This window comes from Topomyia yanbarensis, chromosome 1 (assembly GCF_030247195.1).
Source record: "Topomyia yanbarensis strain Yona2022 chromosome 1, ASM3024719v1, whole genome shotgun sequence".
Taxonomy (NCBI): Eukaryota; Metazoa; Arthropoda; class Insecta; order Diptera; family Culicidae; genus Topomyia; species Topomyia yanbarensis.
The window spans coordinates 157,573,979-157,585,536 of NC_080670.1; the positions used below are offsets into that span (position 1 = coordinate 157,573,979).

General features: G+C 36.4%; 1 protein-coding gene across 1 annotated transcript; it reads left to right on the forward strand.

The window, feature by feature from the left end:
• The first annotated feature begins 918 nt into the window (after positions 1 to 918).
• LOC131678774 (methylcytosine dioxygenase TET-like) lies at positions 919 to 9,850 on the forward strand. The gene is made up of 3 exons (XM_058959065.1): positions 919 to 1,692; positions 8,665 to 8,918; positions 9,055 to 9,850. Exons 1-2 carry the CDS (start codon positions 1,344 to 1,346, stop codon positions 8,736 to 8,738), a joined length of 423 nt encoding a protein of 140 aa, XP_058815048.1. The 5' UTR covers positions 919 to 1,343; the 3' UTR covers positions 8,739 to 8,918; positions 9,055 to 9,850.
• The last annotated feature ends 1,708 nt before the right edge of the window (positions 9,851 to 11,558 follow it).

Consider the following 11,558-nt stretch of genomic DNA (forward strand, 5'->3'; position numbering starts at 1 on the left):
CCTATGTCCTCTATAAAATCATTCCCATGCTTCTTCAATATTTAATATATTTGCTACGACTTGCTCCATTTTCTCCCATTCTCACCCTCAACAATGGTACCATTAAATAGAAGCATAATGGTACACTAATATGCGCTTCTAATAAACTTTTTTTTTATTATTTTCATACATAACGTAAAAGATAAAGATATGGGATCATTGATAGATTGAAAAACTTATGATTAGTTTGAATTTGGACATTTGTTCCAACAAGAATAATGCGATCTCCGAAAGTTAACTTTTAAGTATGTATCGTAAAAGTATCAAATTTAACAGTCTTGCATTGCTGGAAAATTCAAAATGGTCACCGTTGAACTTTGCAACCCAATCCACCATTCCCAAAATCTGGCTCTTCCTCCACCAAACAAAACCCGTTAACTCCTTCAGAACAGGAGCACTCCAGGATTACCATTTCCGCCACCACTGTGGACACTCCCCTTTTCTTCCCGTCGTCCCCATTCCACCGCATCGACGGTCCTAACATATTACCTCTAGGAACCCGCCCTTTTTTCGGCGTCTATTCTGGCACAGCAGGGAAATTTGTCACGTCACAAATGTTCTTCCTGCTCGGCCTATGCTGGTCTAGTATGAATCACAACACAAACACTTCCACCGGTAGCGCGCGATGGTTGGTGGAGGGGATGTGATGCAACACAGCTGAACTCATTGCGCGACAATAGTTACTGTGTCGCAAGTCACACTGTTTTGTAGCGCAACGAAGACGTTACGTTGCACCGTTGCAACCAACACACTCAAAATTAGGCAAGAGTGTGGTAGTGTTCGGGTTTGGAACCCGAAGCCGGGACAGCTTCGTGACCTGCTTAGCAGTGTGAGGAAATTTCCATCCCAATGCGGACTGCAGATCAGTCATCGAAAGGCAGTCAACCTGTGTGGATGCTCTGTGAGCAGTGCTATCTATCTGTCCTTGTCTTGTTCAGTTCTTGAGTGTTGCTTCGTGTATCTTCATTTTTCACTTTCGTCGTCCTACGCGTCCCTACCTGCCAATACCAACCAGTCAGTGCCGGTGTGTATAGCTATTTTTTCGCCTTTGCTGTGTCAGTGCAGCGCTTTCACGTGTTCTCCGTGTCTGATCTTTGGCTGGCAGGAACAGGAACAGGTTTCGTGGGTTGATACACCCAGAACTCGAACATTTGCCGGCCATCAGTCGTGCAATAAACTCCGCTGTGTGATTGGTGCTAAGAGAACACAACGAAAACTTTAGCTTAATTTGAAAAACCCTAAATGGATTGCATCGAAGCTGTTGATTTGAGTGAGTGATTTAATTTTTTGACAAAGGACAGGCAATGGCTATCGCTTTCTACTGTGAGGATGAAGATCCTAAACTGTGGTACAGTAGCCCGGGCTACTATGCTACGATTGGATACAATAGTTATCAGCACCATCAACAGCAACAGCAGCAGCAACAACAACCGCCTGCTGCTGCGATAGGACAGTCGTCACAGTTGATAGAAAGTGGTGGTGATCCCGGCACCAGTGTCGATGAAAACAACAACAATTGTGCACTTCACGACAGTGATGGCATCAGCGGAGGCGATAGCAATGGCAATGTCAATCATACCACTGCCGCTGTTGATAGTAATCGGCAATTGATGCAGGTTCTGCATCAGGTACTGTACCGGTTCACGTCGGAAGGTAAGTTCAGTGGTCGTTATTCTTGGGCTGCGTGTGTGAAAAATGTAGAAATGTTGTGGTGAGGGTTTTTTCTTTGGACACTGATGTTGGAAACTGATGTATTACAATGATAAATTCACTATTCGTGTTTTGTAAAATATTTTGCCAAATTGTGATATCATATCTGAAGGTCAATCTTAATTCGAAAGACTAACCTTGAACTGGTTGGAAATTTTTAGTTATTATAAATCGATAGTTGCTCTGAACGTTGAAATTTCGCTGTCAGTGTATCCAACAAATAAAATTACGCAACATTAATTAAATGAGCTCAAGTTTAATCCAAAAACGTACATAGGTACGTAACATACTTATGCAATGTTGTTTCACATAAATCAACAATTTATAAATACGGTCAACCTTACAGGTTGGATTTTACGCATCAATTAAATTGAAAATAATAAAATAGCATATTGCGTAAAAAAGTGGTTTCAGTTCAAGTGGATAAAGGAATTAGTCATGACTTAGATTGGAATGTTTAAGGGAACAGATAGATATTCCAATGTCTGAAAACCGTTTCCGGGCGTTTTTGCTATTTCAGGACATTGATAACAATTAAAATACGTTATTAGTTAAATTTTTATTGCAAAAAAATAAAAAAAATCTTCGTTTATAGTTGACTGTAGTGGATCATGCTCAAAATCTTGAAAACTATCTAGAATGAAATGTACGTGTGATTTTATCCTGAACTGAAGTTAAGACGTACCTATCTGTCAATTGGTATCGACTTGTGATCTGTATCTACTGTTAATACCTTCCTAGATTGGGATTGTTGCTGGCGTTCCCATTGTTTTCGCTGCGAAGCTTGTTTGTTTTGTGTTCGGTATATATCTGTCAAGGTACCGCACGTCTCTCTGGTAAAAGGTTCATATTCTTGGTACACGGTTGGTCCACATTCATGGCACACGCAAAAAATGGGCTTGTTTGTAACAGCAAATTGTTTAGTTGAGGTTCAAAATGGTAAAATGCAGAGCTGGTATACTTTTCATTTCCATCTCTTTTATATTCCTGTGATATTTATGCATTCAAGAGGTGCATAAAATTTACAGCAGAAAAAACGAGAGGCAGACAAAAAATGATATGGAATTTGCTATGAATCAAATTTCTATGTAGCATACTATTGTAATATTGATTCAAGGAACAGCAATTTCAATAGTTTTCACATGATATTTATGTGTAGCAGATATTTTTTATGTGCTGCTACAAATTGCAAAAGTATCATGTGTCAAATTAATTGATTCAATATAGTGATTTTTCTCGGTGTAAATTTTCGACTGTTATTGCTACGAAATGAAAGAGTGTGTATATGCCGCACAAAGAAATTAAAACTTATCAAAATTTAATATAGGTTTAGACAATTTGTGCATTCCAATTAATGAAAATACACCAGCCAAGAATGGTCAATGTTTTGCTGGCTATTACACACACAAACAACATTAGTCGCTATGAAACGACGATAGAGGATTTACTTAGGGTTCAAATATTTTTTATTGCTCTAGTTTGGTGGTGCTCTTGCTCCGAACAGGATGGATTCGCAGTGCTAATGAGATCGTAGCACTAAATCGAATCGAAAAATAAATTGCATTGTAATGATTTCGATCTTTTATCGGAGCTGGTGAAAACAGTAAGTATGAAACCAGAATATACATATTTGACTGATATGGCTAATCTTGATCATGTTGTTCCTGTCTGGTAAAATGTTCCATGTGAAATACTTTCAATAGTATTTTGATCTGAGAACAACAATATGTACAATCTGAATTGATTCTATCAGTGAACAATAATTTAAATACGGAACTTATTTGAAGCGTCTTGTCCACACTCTACTTAGAGTGCTCTAGTATGTATGAAGTTTCGTGTTGCATGTTGTTTCGCGAGATGAATGACTCTGCGCGTAATGATTCTGAATATATTGTGCCTTGCATGATAATCGCTCGATATGCGATTATATGAAAGCTCAATTGAGATAGGCGCGTGACAGCCGCCTATATAAATTTATAGGCAGCTTTTTCCTTGAAGCTTTCGAAAAGCACCCAGCTGGCAGAAAAATAAAGGTCCACTGAAATCTGCTTGCGGAGCAACTGCGGCTATATTTGATGCGCCTTTCAGACGCCCGCAATGTGAGATTTTATTATAAGCGCGACAATAATCAGTACGTAATGTTTGATATGGTTAAAGAACAGGGTGGGAACATCGGACACATTGTGTAGTTATTTTACTTGTAAAAACCTAGAAGATCCACGGCTCAATCAAGCTCACGCATTGAGCCGTGTCAAATAAATTCATATAAAAAGATAGATTGATAATGTCTCTGACATAATCGGAGCGCAGGGATGGAATGCACCTCAGAGCAAATAAAGAGAAGAATAAAAACGCTCTTTACACTTTTCATGCGAACCACCGATCTTCTCTTTTACAATAAACCTCTTTACTCCGATGTGTGCATTCTACTCCAGGTTGTACACCTCAGAGTAGAAAAAAGAGGCTCTTGGTCCCACGCGCAGAGAAGCAGGGAAGGTAACCAAAAACGTGTTAAAAATGTTCTTCCAATCAAACTTTATCTGAACTGTAGTTTGATTCGCCTTCCTTCCTATTTGACAATGATGGGAGGCACAAAAAAGTAGCTCTTCAATGTGATTCTTTGTGCGAATTTGTGCATCTCTTTCTCTTTTTCACTTTCAAGATTTGTGCGGGTGATCTGTACATCACAGTGTTTTTGTGCTGCTTATTTTTCATCGGTGTATTTCGCCCTTTGAGCACATTGTGTGAACAAATAACAAGCCTGCCCGAGCGTCCTGGCTACACTTCGGCTTGTTAATTCAAATCAAATGATATTTAACGGAATCACGTTTGAATGGGTAATTTTCAAAATATTCTTGATAATTATGGTGGATCTCTAAAGAACCTTTGATGTTGGCGTTGGTTTTGATGGGCGATTTGCTGTATTCGAAGATCGTTAGATGTTGCTAACTTCTGCCCTCTATGTTCAGGCTCAAGTGTAGCTCATGAACGCAATTCTGTCATGATTGGTTTAGGTCATAAACCGGTTATAATTTTACCATCGATGGTATATTGCAGGTTACAAATTGAACCACTAGTTCAATCATACAAAGTGTTGGTCTATGATATGAAAAGTACGAAATATATCTTCGGCTCTTCTATATTGACGTTTTCGACAATCATGAGATCAATGTACTTCAAAATGTAGTGTCTAGGCAAGAATCAGAGAAAAGCTTTAGGCATTAATTCATAAAATTAATAAGTTTCATATTTTCCTACCTTAAAATGTCTATGTTAACAAAAATTGGAATGTTTTTCCAAGCATACGGAAGTAAATAACGTGTAACGAAAAACTTCCTTTGATAGGTGTATCTGGAGATATTTATTCAACAATCAGCAACGTAATAACACTTTTTAGCACAATTCCCCTTTGCACAAATATCACCGTTATCATCCGCTAAGGACAAATTCTCGTCGATTTCTTTACCAACTTGATCAATTACATGAATAATGGCCATAGTAGATACAGTGGTCTTTTGATAAACTGTAACACCACCAGTGTTAGAATGGGGGCGCTTAGATTCGACGAAGGGTTTAAACAGCAGTCTTCGACTGATTTCACAATTTATTCAGTTCAAGATTTGAGGCTCATTGCATAAAATTTAGGAGTTCAGGCTGGCTTTAGTTAGCATTCTGGCTCCAGCGATATAACCAGTTCTAAATAGTATCGATTGTGTCACTGGACTGGAGTCGGATACTAACTAGAACTAGCAAAAATCCGGCTTATTTTCCGGCTGAACTTATCGGGAAGAAACTCTTAAAACATATAGCAAGGAAATAAGGCATTATGTCAGATTTATCTGGCACAGTCAGAGTTTTTGCAACTTCCATACAAAAAAAAAACAAACCTCTCATCCTGCCAAATTTTTAAATTATACAAATTGTTACGCACACATTACAATGTAAATAATAATAGTATGCATTATGGACCCTGCATATACGTATAGAATAAATACAAATTGGTCGGTGTTAAGTCAGACCAGACAAGGTCGCAAAATCTTGAAAAAATAGATAATGATCGCACTGGATAAAGAACATCTTCAGCTACATTCCCCTTTTGCCAGACTTGAAATATGTTATAATGAGCAACAATTAATTGTGAATTATAACGTAAAGAATGCTGCTTTAAACTCGTTTTGATCGAAACCAAAACAACGTCACTTAGTACGGTCTGACTTAACACCGACCAATTGCCCTTCATCACATACAAATTTCGCTTCAGACTAATTCACCTATTCAACTAATCCCAACGTAAATCCACTCACAAGCAACGAATGCAAACACATACACACACCATTCATAAACATTGAGAGATTTAATTCAACCCAAACCGAATTCATAGAATTAGCGCATACTCGTTCTTGTTTGCAAAGTTCAACCTGGCCCAGCAGAGTGAAGAGAGCCCGATAGATAACCGAAAAATATGCAGTTGGTTTAAATGTGTATAAGTTTATTCAAACACTGCAGAAAATCTTTTTTCTATACCGTCCGCATGTTTCAGTCAATATGTTGCTCGTTCAACACACAGGCAACGAATGGTACAAAGGATACGAGGGTCTTCTATATATAACCTCCAAGTACTCGATTGGGTCTCTTAGGCGTCTCATATTGACGGCTCTGCCTGAAGTAGGCAAAGTAATTTCGATTTTCTGAAGATCAGTTTTTACTTAACTTTACTTTACTTCGTTCTAAACTCAAAATCATTCCAAATCAGATTCGACCTCAAAAAATGATTTAAATTAAGTGAAGTTATTGCATATTACATATTTTACAATGAATATTTCAAAATCGAAATATCGGACACCCTCCGAAATTTTTTTTCTGGATCCGCCTCTGATGCATACTTTAAAATTTAATAAAAAAAATGATGCGCATTTCTCCGACAGATTAGTGGAAACATGTTGTTATTGTGTTCAGTATAATGAAAATTATTTGCATTCAAAAACACCTGCTGTTTCTTCCGAAATTTTGAAAATGAACCCCAATATTGAAAGTCAAAAAATATTACAAGAATTTGTGAAGACACAGTTAATATAAATATTGCAAGAATTTGCGAAAACATAGTTAATATTATTGTTTTTTCCATGCATTGAATAGTTGCCGAGTTTTCAGTGATTGAAAAATGTTCAATTTCAAAAACTTCAAAAGTTAAAAAACTCATAAATTGATGAAAAATATCATATTCAGCCAAAACACATAAATATGCGTCTATTATTTTTCGGTAAAAATTCAAAAAAAAATTTCTCCAAAAAATTGAAGTTTTGGTTGTAAATCTGACATGATCCACACGCAAATTTCATTTACATTTTATCCAAAATTATTTATCAAATTAAACATTTACAAATAGAAAAATAGCGAAGACTCATTTTATCAGTCCCCGATTTTGTCAGTTTTTTGGCCCGATTTAACCAGCCTCATATAAAAATCCGTTTTATGTGCTCTAGCAGACGAACCAAGTCAAATTCGAGTAGATCCTTTCTTGACCATATTTTTCTTAAATCAAAGATGCAAAAATAAAAATATCAATTTACTCCTAATTTTGGCAATGTTTACTGAATAGTCAGAAAGGACTATGAGACTAGGTACTAAACAAGAATATTTTAACGCCTTCGGTTTTTTTAAAAAAAGAATACAGTCGGGAGGAGGCGTAGTTGGTAAATCGATTGCCTTGTACGGAGTTCACCTGGATTCGATTCCCAACCCTGCACAAAGGGTCAGAATTTTTTTCCAAAAGAAATTTTTCTATCACGAAAAATGAGTCGAAACCAAAGGTTAAATCCTCTGTAATCTAAATTCAAAAAATATTTTCCAATTTTGCAACGTAAGGAAATTAAAAGTTCATTTTATAAATACTTTGTGAACCATACATTAGTGCGGTATTAGAGCTATAACCCTTAAAGGTGGAAATCAATTTTTTGTGAAGCTTGCTGCATTGCTTTATTACGATACTTTATTACGATTTTCGCAACGTTGTTTTAAAACAACATTGCCCATTTAAGGGTTTCACTTGAACGAAGAATCGTACCAAAATGTAAAACGAAAAACCATTTTTTCTACACCGTGTACTAGATCTTCATAAAAATCAAGCTGCAATACAGTGCGAATATTCTGCTTTTACCGTCTTCGATTTTCGTACCATTCTCCGTTCCTCCTTAATAAACAACAATCGAGTCTTTTACCCAATTATGATACATTTTTAAGCACAGATCAGCTCCAATTTCTCATAAAATTAAAAAAGTTGGAAAATCTTCAAATCTCCAAGCAATTTCTGAACCCGCTTGGACAGTGCCGTAGTACCTATTTTTGGCTGGATTGGTCAATAGAATTCTGATTGTGCTCGATTGGTTGGCTTCACTCTTGGCGTACGTTTATATAATCGCCTTGATTTGCGAGCAAATTAAAAAAAGAAAATTATATTTGATGTACACTATATTGCGAAGTGTTTTCTGCATTCTATACAAGTTTACGTAAGTCATGCATTTCTTAATACTGTTTTATCTGTAATTGTCCTCAATCTTTGAGGTTTATTTATTAAATCAATAGTTAAAACCACAACAAGAAAGCTTTTGTTATCGGTAGTAGATGTGTTTTGAAATCTAAAAATTTGATAATTTAGATTTTAGTTTCAAAATTTCAATTTCTTATTCCTGTTCTAGCACTGTCGACCAAAATATTAATAAATTTAAAATGAAATCACTGCGATACAATAACTGTTTAGTTCGTTATAAAAATTGACTAAACATATTCCTACAGAATTCCATTTGAAGTACTTCTAGCTAATCTTGCATGCGTTCTTACCACATCTTCCTCACAACGCAAATTCAATTGTTAATTGAATATATTAATTTTATCGTTAATATTTTCTTTCACTTTCAGGTGCCCTCAGTCCAGCCCATACATCCTGCATTTTCTGCAACAAAATCTACTACTTATTCCAGTTACTGTACTGACCCAACAGGCGTCGACAAGAGCAGAGGATGGTACTCAAAAACGCAAATAAAAAGTTCCAGTAAAGCAATATCTGCAAAGATTTGCACTATCACTAAATAACAAAAAAGACAAAAAAATACAATCATCAAAGCTAACGAATCGACGGGCCCAATCGGAAGCAGCAAACTATGGAATTTAAGGTTGGTTGATACGTCGATTCCTTTTGTACTTGTTAAGGTACACCACTAAAAAAATCTTTTGTAAACTTTTGTATACTTCACTCTTAAATTGCAATTTGAATTAAACCAGTATTTTCTTCTCTTTTTCCTCCCACAGTGTTGCTCTAAGCAGTCACCATCCAGCAAAAACTACTACTGAAAGTCAGAAACGATTGGAATCCCGTCGGTTTCCTGTGATGGAAGCAATTTTACTATGCGCATTTTTGTTTATGAGGAGAGAAATGCCAATCGTTTCGAAACGTAACATTTAGTTAACATAAGAAAGTTGCTAGAACAGCGGATCTTTTTAATAACTTTTCTATAACAGTCGAACGTAAAATTATTCTCAATTTATTATTTGATTTTCTACAACAAAACTAGTTTTAATACATAACTCTAAGCCTAATAGCGCATTGTCGATATTAGAACCAAGAACCATTTGACTTATATCTTTAATTATTGTGATTTTACGATAATTTTTTAGCTACCTTAGTTTCAACTCGGAATAGATCGTAAAATATTAGGTTATAGATATACTCACTGATACAGTTGGTTTGATTTGCGCCAACAGAAAAGAACACACAGACTATAGGACTTATTTGTGCGCCATCGTTCGCGCACCGATAAGAAAATCAGCCACTTCCGTTCGATGCCAAGGAAGATGATCTCAGTGCTAGTTATGTAAGGTCGCCCCCATGCGCAGTATGAACCCTCATGAATGTAAACGCCCGACGAGGAAGCTGCCGCCAATCGATTTTCTGTACATTTTTTTTTCTAGACATTATTTCGAACATTTTCGCTTAGTATTGTTTCTTTTTTAACATTTACACTAAACGCAGCGGTTTATACTAAATGTCGGATTTTAGATTTATTTTCGTTCTTCGACTGTAGGCAACTTAATTATTGATTTACTTGTAAATGTATTGCGATTTCAACGTAAATATAATTTAAAAAGTGTTTAAATAGTGAATGTTGTTGTGAAAGAAATTGTCCAAAAAGTCCCAAACAGCTACGATAAGCGGTTCTTACAGATTATTACTAGACAATGTTATTGATGTGTTAACGCATGGAAAACCTGTTTTTAAAACGTCAATACCCCATCCGTTACACCATCAAAATTATTGTCACTACATGTTGTGTCGAAAGTTATATTTGTGTATGATGAAATCAAAATAAAAAAATTACTGTTCAACAAATACAAAAATTTGAAATCGATTCGAACCCTTAAACTCTCTAAACTGTTAAAAAATTGCAATTCGATTCGAGTATAGTTCAGAATGTTTCGTTGAATAAAGTTAAATACCTGCTCGATCTACCCCGCATCACGCCGACAATGTGTGCCATAATAAGAATGCCAATTTTATGCTAGCTTAAGTTTCGCGGCGCAACCGGGAATCTAGCCTGTCTTCAAACATGTTATATACCAAGCTAATATTTGAATCTAGATTGCGCAAATAAACAAGCCCAAAACAGTGATTTTTGTGAACAAACAGGATCGAACCAGTTAATTCTTGCTTCGTTTGTGTTTGAGCACGATATATGTCTCGTGATCAAGTATGATCCTGTATCGAAATGTGAGCTAACTACGATTAAGTGGACAAGTGAATAAACAAAAGCAAACGTGAAAATGTGTTGACGCAGAATCTTGAAGTTGTTCTTGGCTCCGGCGATAGTTGGGTACTGTAATGTTTCACTTACATTATTATTTTGGAGTTTGGTTTTCTAGTGCTTTCGTATTCTCCTCGTCCGTAACTAACACCAACTTAGATAATTCCAAACCAGCACCCAATTGGCGCAATTTAGGCGCTAAATCCCAAAAAGTCTCGGTAGTAAGCACAGAAGTTTTGAAGACAGCACTTGGTACCAGCCAGCTAATTATGCGTTCAAACAAATCGTGTGACTTTTTGGATATTACTATCTAACGGGTGCCAAATTATTGCTAGTTTGGACTAATCTAATTACCATTAAGTTGGTGTTAGTTACTGACGACGAGAACCGAAAACCGAACTGTCAAAATAAATATTATCAAATATTTGTTAATCATTGAAAACATAATTGCACCAATAGACATCCACCTAAGAAATCAGGCAAATCTGGGAAATCGTATGTGTTTTTACTATGATTAATCAATATAGAAGTATTGTGTACTTCCGTTTCGTGTTCGATTTCTTCGCCATCCACATAACTGACAGTAGCATCTACTAAGGGTTCATCGAGCGCTTCCGTATCCCCATCAAATATTGGCGACGAGATTTCGATAGCAGTAGCAGCTGAAACATTCACACGAACAAGCTACAATATTGCAACAAATCCGAATTTGTTTTGCGCAACATTGAGGTGTGGACTATTTTGAGTGTAGGAAATAATTTTGCAGAGGCCCGGCATGTTACAGGTCTCGAATTTTAATGAACTTGCAGTTAGATGTGAATACAACACCCAACCACAGACTAACAGACATAACACTATGAGGGGATTCCCTCAAAAAACATCGATCTGACAATTTTCCCAGAACACTAGCTCCACCTTTTATTCACAGTCCCAAACACTCATTTACTGGTAGGTTACCCCTCAGGTTTGGGAACAATTTTTCGCTAGTGGTCTATCCCCTTTATGCTTGTTGAT